Genomic DNA, 17,727 nt, shown 5'->3' with positions numbered 1-17,727 from the left:
GTGCATTTGGAGCTAAGAGACAATAAAATGATAACTGACACACAAATGTAAAAGACTGAATGGTCGTTTGCAAGTTTAACCTCAACATTCATCATCTCTACCTCCAGTTTACTGGATGACCTGTCCTTTTAATTTTCAGTCTCTATGTAGAATCTTTTTTTTTTTTTTTTCTTGTTTATTGATCTACCTACGATAGTTTTCTGTCCTCCATTCCTTGGGATTTCTTCTTGTTTCTGGCTCATCTCATCCTCTAACAACACTATTTCTTCTAGTCTCCCCACTTAGAAGTAGGCTTTCTGAATATTCTTTTCTTTCCCATTTCCCTGGTAGCTGCTTTCCTTTTTAAAAATCATTTTTGGTCTCTCTAATTTGTCTTTTGGTCTCTATGTGATTTTCTCATTAGCACTTGGTTCCAACTCACTTCTCCAATCTCTCTGGAGATCGGATATTATAGGAATCATTTCTAATCTGCCCTGGGAATTTTTTTATTTTTAAAATTGTCAAAATTTTAATATGCTGCCTTCCTTATACACATTTTAGCATAGGTCAAGCTGGTTTTGGCAGTGGTGGGGGGGGTGTTTTGTCACACACATACACTATGATGTTGAATTCAAAGCAGTCTTTCACTATGTAACAGAAGTTAGTCTGATAATATCTTTTAAGTGCTGTAAACCAGGAATGTTTCCTTCTTCTTTCCCTCCTTTCATTGTGTGTGTGTGTGTGTGTGCGCGCGCGCGCTTTACAATTCCCCCAAAGATTACATGTCACCTATAGTTTGTTTTAATATATTAGTAGAGGCTCATTTTAAAAGTAAATTCCTTGAAATTAGGTATGTAGAATATAGTATTAACTATTTGAACTTCCTATCAGAACATGGAGATAACTCTTTTAATCAGAATTGCTTGTAATGGGACTTAGGCTTATCATGTCTTTAGAATATTCGATTTGTTTTTTAAAGATGACTCTTTACCCTTGGCATAAATAACTATTTAGAACTTGTGTTTTTGAAACTTAAAATTCAGTTTTCTGGGGCACCTGGCCGCGCAGTTAAATGTCCAACTCTTGATCTCAGCTCAAGTCATATCTCACAGTTCATGAGTTCGAGCCATGTATTGGGCTCTGCACTGATGGCACAGAGCCTGCTTGGGATTCTGTCTTTCCTTTTTTCTGTCCCACCCCCACTTGTGTATGTGTTGCATGTGCTCTCTCTCTCTCTCTCAAAATAAACTCAAAAAAATTTTTTTTAATTTAGTTTTCTGAACCAAACTGTTATTTTCAGACGAACATACAAATTTATCTGGGAATTATTTCTTTGGTTAGTTTTTTGTTGTTCTTTGTTTTTGTTTTGTTTTGTTTTGTTTTAGACAGTAGAGATGTTATTTTTTTGAAACTTTCATCGATTGCAGGTTGTCTTTCTGGTTCAGAGTGATTGAGAATTTTACTGACATATCCTAGAAATTTCTTTAGGAATATCAATATCTTGAAGATATAGATAATTATTTATTGATTATTGGGTTTTTTTAATGTTTATTTATTTTGAGAGAGAGTGTGTATGTGAGAGGGGGAAGGACAGAGAGAGGGAGAAGATCCAAAAAGGCTCCACATTCATGGTGGAGCCCTACATGGGGCTTGATCTCACAACAGTGAGATCATGACCTGAAATGAAATCAAGAGTCGGATGCTTAACCAGCTGAGCCACCCAGACACCCCAATTTTTATTAATTGTTGATATTGGTTATGGTATCTGAAAATTTCTAGATGATAGGTTTTCAAAAATGGATGCTTATAATTAGAATTCTATACAAGATGTATATATTCAAATGAAAAATTACAGATTAAGAAGACCAACTATGTAAAAATGTAGTTCTGCTGAACAAATTATTTAGTTAAAATTTAATTTGTTGATGTTAATCATTTTAAAATAGAAAATAAAGCAAATAGGAAAATATAATTTTTTTTAAGATGATTGTTTTTACTGAAAACTGCGTAACAACAACAGAAAAATCAAGGCTATTTATAAAATGTCTGACTGTTGCCTGGTGTTCTAAATGCATATCTTAAGTGGATCTGAATATCTGAATAAAACCTCTGTACTTTTTTAATAACTTTGGCTTTTTGTAGTACAAGCTTACTAAATATTTAACTTTTTTTTTCCATCAGGAACATTGATAAACATTTGCTTGTTTTTTAGGTAAAATCTGTAAAAACTGGGTCAGTTTTTTGGACGATGTGCTGCTGCTTATCATATTTCTATATGGTAAGAATTCATTATTGAAATTATAGGAGGTCTGGCAAGTCTTTCACAGTTAGACCAATTCCTCGTCTTCATCATTTTCTTCTCATCCAGACTAGTTCTCCACTTCCTTTTTTCCTAAAATCTTTGGATTTTAATTTTGTTTAATATAGTCCCCTTCATTACTGCTATCCTCTTCCCTACCCCCATCTCTGGAGTATGTATGGACTTTGCTTTAGTGGGGAGGGCTAATAAATGCCAATCCCTCAAATACAATATTTGCAGCAAGTGAAACAATTTTTCTTTTCAGATGTACAACTTTACCTAAATAATGGTGCTATCCTCTAGGTAAACTACCTAAGTACTTTTTTCAACAGATTACTTAGGTTGGGGTTCAGAATTAACCTCTTCATTCTCCTGCCTTTTTTCCCACACCACAGACTATCATCTAGTAGTCTTGTGCTGAAAACTAGTGATAATTTTAGGTAAGGTTTTGTTTGTTTGTTTTTGAACACATAGCATGGAATTTGTGCATCCAAATTGTCCATGCCCCTTTTAAAGTGGTTAAGGCCAGGCACATTCTGTGCGCTTGTACCCAAGTAATAGAAAACTCATTCTCTTTGAAGTTTACATTTAAATTTTGGAGGTAATTCAAAGTCCTTCACTTAGAACCCCTGCTCAATCAGAGTAACATTGTTTTTGGTGTAAAATAGCATGTCAGTGAAGCAGTAAACATGTTCTTTATTGTATACCGAAGGCAGTTCATTACAAGTGGTTCTGAAATATTTTAGGTATGGGCAGCATTGTTAGAATGTATATATTAACATCTAGTGTCTTACTGTGTCTATTGGTCAAATGGTTCTTTCAAGCTTTTGATTATTAATGTACACCCACAACTTTGTTCTTGACAAGAGCTTATTGCCTATTGAATATACTAAAAAAAGTAATACTGTTGGTCAAAAATAAACATTATCTTTACCGAAACAGAGCCAGCTGGTAGAGCATGTAACTCTTGATCTCAGGGTTGTGAGTTCAAGCCCCACATTGGGCATATAGCTTACTTAAAAAAAAAAAAAAAAAAAAAAAATTTAAAGAACCATACAAAAAAAAATTAGACCAGAACATACTCCGTTATTCTGATAGAACAGTCTAACTTTATGATACATGCTAAACATTAAAATGGAATCTTGATTTGTAATCCATTAGTATGAAATAATTTATACTTAAGGTAGTACCTTTTATTTTGAGTATCTTGAAGCATATCTAGATTATCCGAGAGTTCCTTATAGTTCAGTTGTTGGCTGGTGCTAAACATTCATTGTTCTTATTCTCAGTGAAGCTTCTTGCAATGTAGTTATCAAAAGTGAGGGAAGTAAAAGCCTTTCTTTTCCCTTTTAAAAATTTATGATCTGTATCTTAAGAATCCTCACCTTTATGACAGACTTTTTACTACCAATTCAAAATTATAATGTTCTCAGTGTTATTAAGTTTAATCTGACCATTTCTCCAGTGAATATAGAAAAGCATGTTGGATTTATGGGATTATTATTTTAATAATACATAGAAATAGGTTGTATGTAGGCTTCATAAATCAATTTTAAGCATCTGTCACACTTGCTAAAAATCCTAGTGTTTGTTTATATTTGTTCATTATATGTTTAGATTGTCATGACAAATAAAACTGAATCTATTTTTAAAAGCAGACATCTTAAATTATTTAACTTTGCATTTCTTAATCCGTAGGTCTCTGCTTGGGGTGGTTATGTGTTTATCATCAACCTTATTCCACTGCATGTATTTGTGCTGTTACTGATGCAGAGATACAGCAAAAGAGTCTACATAGGTGAGTGATTTGACATTTGAAATCTCACCTCTAAGAGATGTTTCATTGAACAGCCATACATTTTCATTGAACAGCCATTTCTGTTTGGCTGTATTACTCATAAGAAGGTGAAAATAATTTCATATATATTTTTTTGTTTTTTTGTATCAATAAGGTGGGTCAGGCACTTTTACGTATATACATTGTTACCAACTTCTTGATGAGTTTTTGCTGTTGTAAAAATTAGTCTACAGATACTAGATTTAATATCTGTCAGCCCAGTTTTTCCTTAACTTGGGGGAATGGGTATTCTGTCTTGAAAATCATTCACATATGGGGCACCTGGGTGGCTCAGTCGGTTAAGCGTCTGACTTCGGCTCAAGTCATGATCTCGCAGTTTGTGAGTTCGAGCCCCACATCAGGCTCTGTGCTGACAGCTCGGAGCTGGAGCCTACTTCAGATTCTGTGTCTCCCCCTCTCTCTACCCCTCCCCTGCTCACGCTCTGTGTGTCTCTGTCTCTCAATAATAAATAAACGTTAAAAAAAAAAAAAACTAAAAAAGGAAAAGAAAATCATTCACATATGCATATTATTCAAATTCAGCACAGTCACTGTAAGAGTAAACAGTTTAATAAACTTTTGAAAACCTTTTCTGTATAATATACGACAGAGTACCTTCGTCCATTTGGGCTGCTAAAACAAAATACCACAGGCTAGATAGCATGTAAACAACAGAAATTTCTCACAGTTCTGGAGGCTGCAAAGTCCCAGATTAAGGTAACAGAATGGTCACGTTTTTGTAAGGGCTCCCTTCCTAGTTCATAGCTGGTACCTTTTTGCTTTGTCCTTACATTGTAGAAGGGAGAAACTAGTTCTCTGGACCTCTTTTAAAAGGTTACTAATCCCCAAAGCCCTTACTCCCTTACTACCTCCCAAATGCCACCTCATAATACTGATACATTGGCCATTAGGTTTTAAACTTGCGACTTTTGGGAAGGTGAACATTCAGACGAACCTGTTTTCTATGAAATCTTTATTTTTTTTCTCTAGGTTTTAAAACATATCTTTTGAATAAGATGCTTAGTGATAGATGTTGTCTCAAATCGTAGAGCTCATTATCCATGATAGAGACAGAACCTTTATAGGTTGAATTAGTAAGAGAGAAGTTGTGGTTTGAACCCAATGTCTTAGTAAAATAATACAATTCCAGTATGACAATGTTGTTGGAAAGCAGAAACAGAAAGATAAAGCTTCTTTACTTACCTAAAAAAACAAAATCAAACAACAGAGGGGTGCCTGGGTGGCTCAGTCGGTTAAGCGTCCGACTTCGGCTCAGGTCATGATCTCACAGTCCATGAGTTCGAGCCCCGCGTCGGGCTCTGTGCTGACAGCTCAGAGCCTGGAGCCTGCCTCATATTCTGTGTCTCCCTCTCTCTCTGCCCCTCCTCTGGTCATGCTCTGTCTCTCTCTGTCTCAAAAATAAATTTAAAAAAAACATTTAAAAAAATTTAAAAAAAAATTTAAAAAAACAACAAAATAAACCCAGTAGTCTGGCAATTCCTCAAAAACTTAATCGGAGAGTTGCCCTGTGACCCAGTAATTCCACTCCCAGGTATACCCCCAAGAGAATTGACAGTAACTGTTCACACAGAAACATGTACACTGATGTACGTTGCAATATTTATTATCCCTAATAGCCAAAAAGTGAAGACACCCCAAATGTCCACCAACTGATGGATAAATAAAGTGTGTATATTCATATAGTAGAATATTATTTAGCCGTAAGAAGGAATGAAGTACCGGTATGTTGTGAAGCTTGAAAACATTATGCTAAGTAAAATAAGCCAGACACTTAAGCCCATGTATAATTGTAGGATTCTTTTTGTATGAAATGTTCAGAATAGACTAATCCTTAGAGACAGAAAGTAAATAGGTTTAGTGGTTGCCAGAGGTTTGGGGAATGGAAGAGTGACTGCTAATGGGAATGAGGTTTCTTTGGGGATGAGGAAGTGTTCTGGAATTAGATAGTGGTAATAAATACACAACTTTATGACTATAATAAGAAAAAGCACTCTATGGCATATTTAAAAGGGTGAATTATATAGGGTGTATACCATATCAATTTAAAAAGTTCATATATAGTCATTTCAGCATACTTTATAAGTCACCACTGAAATAATATATTATCAAGTGCTTATTTGATACCACAGACTAAGTTGTTTACATGTATTTAACTCATTTAATTTTCATAACCACATTGTGAGAGAGTAGTGTAGGTACTGTTACTGTCCTTATTTTACAGATGAGGAAGCAAAAAAGGACATAATTTGCTCAAGACCATGTGATTTAGGCCTGAACTTAGAAGTTTTGGCTCCATAGCCCATGATGCTACAAATTACTATTTCTATTAAAACTGTATGCCTACCATGTAAATAAATACCTTACTGTTGAAATACATTAGCCTGTGATATATCTCTACGCTGAAAACACTGTAAACAGTCTTTAGGATCCAGAAAGGAGAATGATAGGTTAAACTTCAAGTCTCAACTTTTAGTTTTAGAGATATGTAAGTAGAGAAATTTTTTAAGTTAAATGTAATAGGGGAGGAACTAAAATTTTGTTTAATTTAAAAACTTCTGGGTCTTGAAAATTTAATGGTCAGGGGAATAGAGTGGGGAGCAGATTGAGGCATAGACTTGTGAAATGTCCCTGAATCAGGAAGAGGAAGAAGAGCCAAAATAGAAGGAGCTAGATACATACATTGTTAAAGAGGTCAGTCAAATGAAAGGATTTTCTACATAAAAGTTGAAAACATGAACAGTGTCCAACTTCCCTTGAGTGTTAGTACTAAGATCTAGTAGGGTGAGAATTAAGGAAGGACCTTGTATTTGGCAAATAGGATTTCTGTGGTAACTTTACAAAAAGTACGCAATTAATACTGCTTTGGTTGGCTCTTGAAAATGTTTCTTCTTTTCAGAGGGAAGAAAACTAAAGTAGTTCAGGGATATTATATGTATGTGTGAAGTTAGATTAGTAAACACCTCAGATAATTTTGTAGTGTTGAGATTCTCTACCCCCACCTTCCTTGTTTTATAGCTTATTCCATTCATACGATTAAGGGTATTTTAGGTGATTTGTATACTCTTTCATAGTTTACTTTTAAATGGATGGGAAATGATGGTATCGAAAAATCAGCTATTCTCTACTTTATCCCAAATGTATCAAGATTTAAGTTCAATTTAACCTAACTTAATGGGCCTGGAATATTTGAAGGCATTATAAAGCTACATACAGAGGTTTGTCCTCTGATTTTATCAGGTAACATCCTTTGTCTGTAGTTCTCTCTCCTCATGAGCAGAACCATTTAGATAAAGAAAATAATGATTGATAAATAGCAAACTCATAATCATATAAACCAAATATTTGATTGGGTTCTTAGTATCAAATTAAATGAAGTAAAAATGAATCATTTGAAATAATTATGAAAAATGGTTTTCCCTTTGAGTAGATTTTTTGCACGTGTCTTTAGAATCCGTTGGTAAGCCAGGGAAAACTCAAAAGTTTGTTCACATGTGGAAAGAGGGGCACATGGAAGATAATGTGGATGTACAGGGTATGTGTGGCACAGGAGTGGGGGGTTGAGGGGCAAGGGAAAAGAAAAGCCCCTTGAAATTTATGTGGGAAGAAAGTTAAATTATTTTGTGAAGATATATTTTGTACTTGGTGTATTCACCATATTGGGAAGTGAATTACACACAGTTATGTCACAAATAGGATTCTGATGTTTTAATAAGAAGAAAGAACACCCATATCTTAATTTGCATTTACAGAGAGAGTGGTTTACAGGTATCGCATAACACTAATGGATGTAAAATCATTTAACCTTTAGAAATGTTTAATCACACTTTACATAGTAAAGAAATTATTAAAGATATGAAGACATGTTTAGCAGTGTTCATTATGGTGTTACTTATAATTGAAAATAGTTTAAATGTCCAATAGAGAAATTTTAATTTTTAAGTTACACTTAAATTGTAGTGTTGCTAAATCATGAAATATTATGGCATCATTAAATGTAATCTTTTTTGGTATTTGGTGAGTTAGGAAAAAGTTAATAAAAAGCAGACAGCAAGGATTACTAGTGATACTTTTTCTTCATATTTTTCTCTGCTTTCCAAATTTTCTACAATGAGCATGTACTAAATTCATAATAAATGAGACTTCTTCATTTATAGAAATGTGAGTTTTATCTCATGGTTTATTAGAATTAAAATTTTAAATTAGAATAACTTAAAGAGCAGGAAGAAACTAGTTTCTAGTATTGATAAGTGATTTTTAAATGTCACTGAAGAATTTGCTTATTGTGTGTGTTCTTTCGTTGAGGTCATTTGAGTAAGAAGAGAGTAACAGAATCACTTTTTATATTATATCTAAACTACATTTTTATGGTAATATTTGCTGGTGGAACCATCGTGTAAAGAGCAAAGTATTATAGACATATACCACATACTTTAGTTCTGTACAAATTGTTCTAGGATTGTAGAGTTTGTGAGTGAAGAAAAGACAATCCTGCTATTGAATGAATTATAAAGAAAACCAGAGGGGTCCCTGGCTGTGTCAGTCCGTAGAACATGTGACTCTTGATCTTGGGGTCATGAGTTAAAGCCCCATATTGGGCATAGAGCTTATTTTAAAAACTTTCTTAATTTAAAAAAAATATTTTTTTAAGTAAAACCAATAAATTTTAGGCATCATGTTTATACTTGCCATACATAAACAAAACATATCTAATGCTACACAACAACAGACGTAAAAATTGCATGTAAAAATTCTACAAGCACGTAAAAAGCTTGGAAGCACTAGAATTTAGTTTGCCTAATTTTACCTTTTCTTTCTTTCCTTTTTTTTTTTTTTTTTTTTTTTTGAGGAGCAAATCAGTTCAGTAGAGGATTAAATGTTTAATAGTTTTGTGCTAGCCATTAGGATGCATAGATGATCAAAAGATGGCCCTTTTCTAGGGCCATCAATGTAATTGATATCCGTTAATACATTGTAATCATAGCATATGAACAAAATGGAAATGAGAAGGAGTTTGTGAAGATCAGTTTTGACTTTTAAGTTTCAGGAAGGTCTTGTTAGGCTTTCCAACTGACTGTCCTTCTGAAAGTTTTGGAGATAAATCATGATCTTGAGAGGAGAAAATAGTATAGAAATAGACTTACAGAGGGTTTGTGATGATGTAACCATAAATGAGAAGTGCCATAACAGGGTAAAGAGTATGCACTACAGGGGCACCTGGGTGGTTCAATTGATTGAGTGTCCCACTCTTGATCTCCATTCAGGTCATGATCTCTCGGTTTATGGGATTGAGTCCCACATCAGGCTCTGTGCTGATAACAGGAGCCTGCTTGGGATTCTCTCTGCTCCTTCCCCACTTTTGCTCTCCCTCTCTCTAAAAATAAATAAATTTAAAAAAGAAAAAAAACTCTTTAAAAAGAGCATGTACTGCAGAACCAAATTAACAGGATTCAATTTCCTGGTCTAGGCACTTACTAGTGGTCACTTTACCACTAGTCACTTACTAGCAGTTTTGGGCAGATTACTTAATTTCTTTATGCCTTAATTAATGTCCTCATGAGTCAAACGGAGATAATAATAATTCCCACCTTGTAGAATTTAAGGATAATGAAAAGTGCTTATAAAAGGGCTAACACAAAGTGTTATTTAAGTGTTGGCCTCTGTTGTTAATGTTAAAATTATGAAGGAATAGCCAGGTAAGAAGAAAAAGTTCTGGGGGCGCCTGGGTGGCTTAGACACTTAAGCGTCTAACTCTTGATTTAGGCTCAGGTCGTGATCTCACAGTTCGTGAGCTTGAGACCCATGTCAGGCTCTGCACTGACATCGCGGGGCCTGCTTAGGATTCGCTCTTTTTCTCTGCCCCTCCCCTGCTTGTGCTCTTCTCAAAATAAATAAATTTTTTAAAAAAGAAGAAAGAATGCCAGAGGCCAAGAGGTGATTATAAAGACTGAGGATGACTAAAGATTGTTTTTTGTTTTAAATGTAGATAAACTTTCACCACAGCTATTTTGATTATGAAAAATATAGCAGAGAAATGACACTGGTGTGTTACATAGAGCATCACAGAGCAGCTAAAACACAATAATAGAGTGGTGTGCTTATTTTTATATTCAATTTAAAATTTTAAGATAATGTATATAATTGAGAAAGTCAAATATTACTACAAAGCTTAAAAGCAAAATCAGCAGTTCTTTTCTCTACCTTTTCCTTAATTGGCTTAGTCCTTAAATTCTTATCTTGAGACAACTACTTAGAGTTCTTTCAGTTGTTTCTTTTGGTTTTTACCACGAATGTACTTTCTAAACCACCAATTCCAACATGTGTGGGAGGTTTGCCACACCACCAAACTGTTCCCTGACACCAGCTAAGTGTCCTAACATTCAACTCAATTGTGATATCGTCTACCCTTAGGTACCATCAGATGCCACAGGTTAAGGGTTCAGTCCCTTAAGACCGGCCTCTGCTTTTATGCCAGTCACAAGTCCGGGTTGTCACCTGTACTTCTGACCATATGACTGTAAATCCGAGGTTCCCATGACCTCTTCCTTGGTTTGATTAATTTGCTAGAGTACAAGAGTACAGGTTTATTATAAAAGGGTGTATGTAATTCAGGAACATGCAGATGGAAGAGATGTATTGGGCCAGGTATGGGGAAAGAGCATTGAGCTTCCCTTCTCTTGCCAGGCACTCCACTTTCCTCAAATCTCCACTTTCTCAACCTGAAGCTCTTGGAACCCTGTCCTTTGGAGGCTTTATGGAGGCTTCATTACATAGTCATGATTGATCAAACCATTGGCCGTTGGTGATTGAATTCAATCTTGAGCCCCTCTCCCATCCCTGGAGGTCGGGGGGGTGGGGCTGAAATTCCAGCCTTCTGATCATGTGGTTGGTTCCCTCTGGCAACCAGCCTTCATCTTAGGTGAGATGCAGAAGTCATCTCAGTAATACAATAAAAGAACCTTAATCATTCTCCTCACTTAGGAAGTTCCAAGGGTTTTGGGAGCTCTCTGCCAGAACAGTGGATGAAGACCAAATGTATGTTTCTTATTATAAATCATAGTAGCACAAAATGAAATTCCTGTTTCTTAAAAAAAAAAAAAAATTATGAAGGTGTATTTTTGAGAGAGGGAGACACAGAACGTGAGCAGGGGAGGGTCAGAGAGAGAGGGAGACACAGAATCCGAAGAGCCTCCAGGCTCTGAGCTGTCAGCACAGAGCCTGATGCAAGGCTCGAACTCACGAACCATGAGATTTATGACCTGAGCCCGAAGTCAGTTGCTTAACCAACTGAGTCACCCAGGCGCCCCGAAACTCCCATTTCTTGATTTTTGTTTTCCAACTTTAGATGCTGTTAACCATCTTATTATTTCTACCCTTTTGAGATTTAGCTGCCATCCATCAAATTTCTACTTACACACAAATACACTTTTCTGTCTCTGCTCCTAAGTGCATTCTGTGTGCGTGTGCGCGCGTGTGTGTGCATGTGCATGTAAGCAGGTTCCATGAGTGTGGAACCCTACATAGAGCTCAATCTCATGACTCTGGGATTGTGCCCTGAGCCAAAATCAGGAGTCAGACGCTCAACTGACTGAGCCATCCAAGCACCCCTAAGTGCATTCTTTTGAAAAATAAAGTCTGATGTCTGTTTCAATAGGGAAAACTACCAATTTTATTTTTTGAAATATCTAGAATTCTTTGTTTTGGTAGTGTCCCTTGAAAAACACCATGAAGGGATTTAATTTTATGAGCTTGAGATCAGAAACAGCTCCCATTTGTTCACATGAAGTTTAAGAGATAAAATATTTTTGACATTGACTCCTCACTGTCTATACAAATACCTTATTAATATATCCCATTCTTAGGCCTTGGGAAGCCTCCTGGAAAGAAGAGTTAGGAGTATTGTGAAATAACAGACTATAGGGCAATAGCATATACCTAGGTGGAGGCATGGGGTAATCAGAATAGAAGAGAAGTAACATATTTGGTCTTGCACATAACTTGTACTGCCTTAGAGGGCAGTTTTCCCAAGAAATTAAGGTTTGCTGCATTTTACAATAAATAAAAACTCAGGAAGGAAAAAATTACAACTAAATAGAATAGAATTAGTTTTTTCTCAAATGACTTCTCTAAGTCAGCTAAGAATTCAAAAAGCAACATAAGAATTACGTTTCTTACTACAGAAATGTATTTTGTTTAATTGCCAGTAACATTTTACAGGCTAGAAATGCTAAATATCAAAGAGGTGTCTGCCATTTCTGCTAATACATAGTTATAGGTAATAAAACATCTTTAAAACCTATTAATTAGCAACTTTTTTAAATTATAAAGTAACTCTTAGAAGGGCTTCAGAATGTAAATAAACTAAAATCATTTTGATAGTTTAGATCTCAGACATTGAAAGTAATAAAGGGTTATACAGTTTTGTATTTGTGGCAGATAAATTCTTACCACAATAAAAGATTACGTTTATAGCCTATAGATGTATTAGATTTTTATAAGGATTGAATATGTCCATATACCATTAAAACATGATTTTCCCATGCTGCATAGAATGTTTACAATTTGTTACTGATATCTTATTTTGACTTAATTGATTTGCCTTTCTTTTTTGTATCTTCAAGGGAACATGAGCCAAGAGCAGACAGACAAACAGGGACTATCATAATTGCCCCTCCCCCAATTTTTATACCAAGTTTTCATTAAAAATTTCACTAGAATTTGCAATATTAGTTCCATAAAGTGAGTTTTTCAGATGTCTATCTTACAATAGGTAATTGAAACTAATTATCGGAGGAAGTGGATAGGGAAATTTTCTTTAAACTGGTTTATAATAAAACTTTCTCAGTGATTACTTTAGGGGAAAATTTACTTCAGGGGCACACTCGAAGATGCTGTTGCTTCTGCTGCCATCAGTATTGTTAATATAACTCATTATTTAGTTTGCACGGGATTAGTCTTCTACTATCTTCTTACTTTAAGACCCAGGATATTTAGAACAAGTCTTACCTATGATGTAGCAGTAATCATTAGCTTAATCAAAAAAAACTTTTTCAGTGAATAGAAACAAGGAATATTCATGTTCTGCAAACTAAACAGAAGCAATAAATCATTTGGTATTCTTATCTAGAAGAACAGATCTGAGATTTCCTTTAAGGGTCTGTTTTACTGAGAATTTTATATACCGAAGTCCAAAGGTTTGCTTTTGTGTAGTATAAATTAACAGAGTCTTAGTGGTATTAGTTAAATGAATTAAGAAGCCACTTAACCACAATAGTTGACATTAAGAAAAAGATAGATTAAGAAGAATTTAAAAAAGTGTTTTTAGGTTTTTAGTGATAACATGACTTGTGATTCTGCATGGTTTAGAATATTTACTTTGTTTTGTTTATGAGTGAATTGAGGTTGCTGATATTTGTCTATTACTGTTTCTTGGCATATTAAGTTTAGTAACTAAACTTAGCTCTAAAGGTGTTAATTAGGATCATTAATACTTTTATGTTATGTAAAAATTATACATATTTCTTGAGTTCTTCATATAGTCTTTAAACACACACAACTTAGTTTATATTTTAATACATTTCTGTAACTCATCAACCATTGCCAGAAAATAAGTGCATAATTCTTTCACATGATACAAATAAAACCAAAACCCGGATGTTTATTTACTTTCTGCTGTATTCTTGATTTCATCTTATGTATCAGTATGAAATATATATGCTGTTTTTAAAAGTTATGATTAAGTGTCTCTCAAGTGTTTTGAACAAGTCATTGCTGCTTTTTACAAATCGAACTTGTAAAACATCTGTTTCAAAGATTCATTCTCTCCAAAATGAATGATGAGCAGCATTTTTGGAAAAGAAAAATTATTTTTTTTTACTGTATTTGTTAAAAATTATATTTCTCTGCTGGTAAAGAAGAATTAATGTTTTTTATGTTTCGTTTCATTTTTAAGCTTTGATTTGTGTTTCTTACCATTCTTCATCCTGCTTATTTACCCAGGATTCACAGTAATCAAGTAGTAAAGTATCTTTATAAATCAAAAGCTTCAACAGTCTTACGGTTCTTTAATCATATTTGTTAATAATGAAGCAAGATTGGTTGGATTATAAAATACTTCCCCACTGTGTTTCTTTTGGTTAATATTGCTTTGGTTTAGAGAGAATTGGGAAGGCAAAGGAATATTTTGTTAGCCCTTTCCATTAAATATCAACCAGGAGATGAAGCAGCTCAGAAATGCTAAGGTGGTATGGGGTGCCTGGGTGGCTCAGTTGGTTAGGCGTCCCGACTTTGGCTCAGGTCATGATCTCACGGTTCGGTTCCTGAGTTCAGGCCCTGAGTCAGGCTCTGTGCTGACAGCTCAGAGCCTGGAGCCTGTTTGAGATTCTGTGTCTCTCTCTCTCTCTCTGCCCCCACCCCCCCTCCCACGGGTGCTGTCTGTCTGTCTCTCTCTTAAAGATGAATGAACATTAAAAAAATGCTCAGGTGATTTAATAGTGGATCAAAGTTAATGGAAATACAATATTCACAAAATATTTTCCAACTTTAAATAAAAGGAAGTACAGTAGTATTTTATAAGTGTAAAGAGTACCATCAACATTAAGTCTTTGCTTTGTCAGGGAGGAGGTCCTTAAAGGTTAGTTGGGGAACAACAGGAACTTCTTGAAAACTTACAATTTTAATGGAGCTTGAATCAGAAGTTTCAGTGCCTTTTAATTAATTGTATATAACAACTTATTCGTGCATGTTAAGTCAAGGATGGTAGTTTTCTGTATGAATCTGGCCCTACCCCATACCCTTGGATAAAAAAATAAATATTTTAACAGTGAAAGATAGTTAAGCTCTGTTTAGAAGATTACTATTTGAGTCAAGTCAAAGGGATTTTCTTTGGTGGCAAATAAACAATAATAGAGAACGGCCATTTTTTCTGGAATTCTTTGAGCACATTGGGAGTATCATATGCAGTAGTGAATGCCAGTAACTGTGCTTCCACAGGATGGCAGTGTGGTCACATTTTCATGATGTAATAAATGATTTACAACACTATTGGTATCGTGCATTTTCTTAGAGTTCATTACTCTGATGGAAAGCTTTGTTCTTCTGGTTAAAAGGGTAAGAAAAGTAGGCTAACATGGATGGATTGAAAGTTGTGATAGTCGTAGGTAGTAATTTGGTCAAGTTTCCTAGAGAGTTCATAGGAACAATTAGTGGGGAATGGTTGCTATCTATGGGTTTGTGTTGTTGAGGTCTTCTTAGAACATTAGAGAATGGTACAGATGTTGTCCACTGTCTCTTCAGTGCTCATGTCAAGAAGACATCTCTCACTCCTTGAAGTTTTTATAGAGCTAGGGTTTTGTTTTGTTTTTTTAACCTTTGTGACATGTATTTGTTTCATTGTATTATGGTTATTTGTGTACATCTCTGCTTTTCCCAAATAGATGTCTAACGCTTAGAGGATAGGATTGATCTTAATAGGGTTTTTGTATCCTTAGAATGCCTGGACCATAATTACATAAAGTTAATATTTGAATGAATTAATTAGGTAATTTTTAAACACACTGTTAGATGCTGTTGTACAAAGCGTGGAGTTCACTTTGTAGTGAAGTTAAGAATTGAGCGTTATTTCACTCTTTCTACTCAAGTATGTCTAATTCTTATTTTCTGTGTTTTAAAACATGGGTTTTGTAAATGGGATTTAAACTGAGGTACAGAGATGTGTATCTAATTTTACGGATTCAAGGAGGAGGACGGTATTAAGTAAGATGAGTTTGTGATATTTTATATTACCTGGCAAGCAGTCCTGACTTAATTTAATGGAAGTACTGTCTATGTAGTAAAAAGTGCTATGAGAAGGAACATCTGTTCCCCTATGTAAACATCTCAAGATCAGTGATCCAAAAAATAGGAAATATAGGGAAACATGAATCCAGTTCTCTTAAAAGAAAATGGTGATCTTTGGATTATTGCGTATATCACATTTATCAGCTTTGTATCACTGGTGCAAATCTAATATGTATAGGAGTATTCAAAGGTAAAATATTGTTGAACTTATTTCTATTAATTCAGTTTAATTTGACATTAACCTCTGTTTACAAAATAATACAAATTAACATCCCACCTGGTGTTTTATGTTATCTGAGATTGAGGTTCTTTTTCTTGAATTCCTCTCCATCACTCATTACTAGTGCATCTGCTTCTGTATAGAGTTTTTTTCTTTACTAATGGTAGTGTCTCTATGAAGTTGCATAAAAACACTGAATTGAGAATATTAGAAGGTTTATTCTTCTTTTTGAATAAGTCTGGAAATGAACTTGAGCAAATCCCTGGGAGGAAACTTCAGTAGTTCCCAAGCAAGTGATTGCTAAAGTTTTTATATCGCCAAGCATAGTATAGTCCCATTTGAAGAGAGAGAATATGCATATGAATGTGCTTATGTGTGCTCACCATATCTTTTAGTGATTAATTCTGGAAAAGTAATTATTAAATGACTTAGGGAAGTAAATCGGGCTAGAGACTTTTACTTTTTACTTTTTGTTTGTTGTTACTTTTACATTTAGAACAAACTAGTAATCCATAGAGACAGATGAAGATTTGTATTTACCTTCTGGAATGGGGGGAATAGGGAGCAGCTACTTACTGAATATGGAGTTTTCTTTTGGGGTGATGAAACTGTTTTGGGGTAGAGTTGGTGGTAGTTGCTTAACATTGTGAATGTACTACATGCCTCTAAATTGTTCACTTTTAAATGATTATATATAAATTTCACTTCAGGTTTTTTTTTTAAAGGCTTTAATTTTTTGTTCAGCATGTGCCATTTATCATACTTAATCCAAATTCTGTGACAGTGTTATAACATTCAGTGTTCATTAGTATTTATAAGAAAGAGAAAACTAGCCTAAGAGGTGATGGTGCTGTTTGGACATAAGTAGACTTAACTGTAATTAAAATACAAGGTTTTCCCATGCCTGGCCTTTCTAGATGTGCCTCTTTCTGTTCAGTTACTGTCTAGGGTTTGATTTTGCAGCTCTAGGTGCCTAATAAAAGGCCTGTCTAATAAAAGAATCTTAGGTTATTGTTGGGGGGGGGGCGGTTAATCTACAAATCTTTTTGGCCAAACCCCTCATTCTGTAGTGAGGAAACTGAATTTTTTATTAGGTAGTTCAAAATCAAGATCACTCATTCCCATTTTTTTTCTGATTCTGCCTTTATGACTCTGTGCCAGGTGATCTACACAAGACTGATAGAAATATACTGATAACTAGAAATCTCATCAAACAAACTGAGCCACAGTTTAAGTCCCATAATATAGAAATTCTGATTTACTTAGCTTTTATTGCATTTGTGTTCAAGTACCTCACTGAGGATAATTCCATTCCAACATTAATATGTCTGGAAGGTATATTATTAGGTGGATTACTTCTGTAGTCTCATCTAGACAACCAGTTCTCCATTAGCTTGAGGATATTGGGAACTTTATTCACATACACTTGTCCTTCCTATTAAATTTACTTGAGCTTCTTATCCTTTTCCTAACACTGTAGTCATCTCTAATGCAGCTTGAGAGACAACTTAACGTTTGAACCATTAGCCCATGATT

At 34.7% G+C, this 17,727-nt stretch overlaps 1 protein-coding gene across 1 annotated transcript in view; it reads left to right on the top strand.

Moving 5' to 3' along the window:
* Nucleotides 1–17,727, top strand: part of STT3B (STT3 oligosaccharyltransferase complex catalytic subunit B) — a 107,547-nt gene that overhangs the window by 69,776 nt on the left and 20,044 nt on the right. The window contains exons 4-5 of the mRNA XM_086720576.1: nt 2,192–2,257; nt 3,977–4,076. Of these exons, the coding sequence (XP_086576702.1) occupies nt 2,192–2,257; nt 3,977–4,076 (166 nt within the window). The remainder of the gene's footprint in view (nt 1–2,191; nt 2,258–3,976; nt 4,077–17,727) is intronic.

Source organism: Puma concolor, chromosome C2, assembly GCF_028749965.1.
Source record: "Puma concolor isolate L17-30 chromosome C2, mPumCon1.1.hap2, whole genome shotgun sequence".
Taxonomy (NCBI): Eukaryota; Metazoa; Chordata; class Mammalia; order Carnivora; family Felidae; genus Puma; species Puma concolor.
The sequence above is the reverse complement of the archived record's forward strand: the minus strand, read 5'-3'. Positions and strand labels throughout refer to the sequence as shown.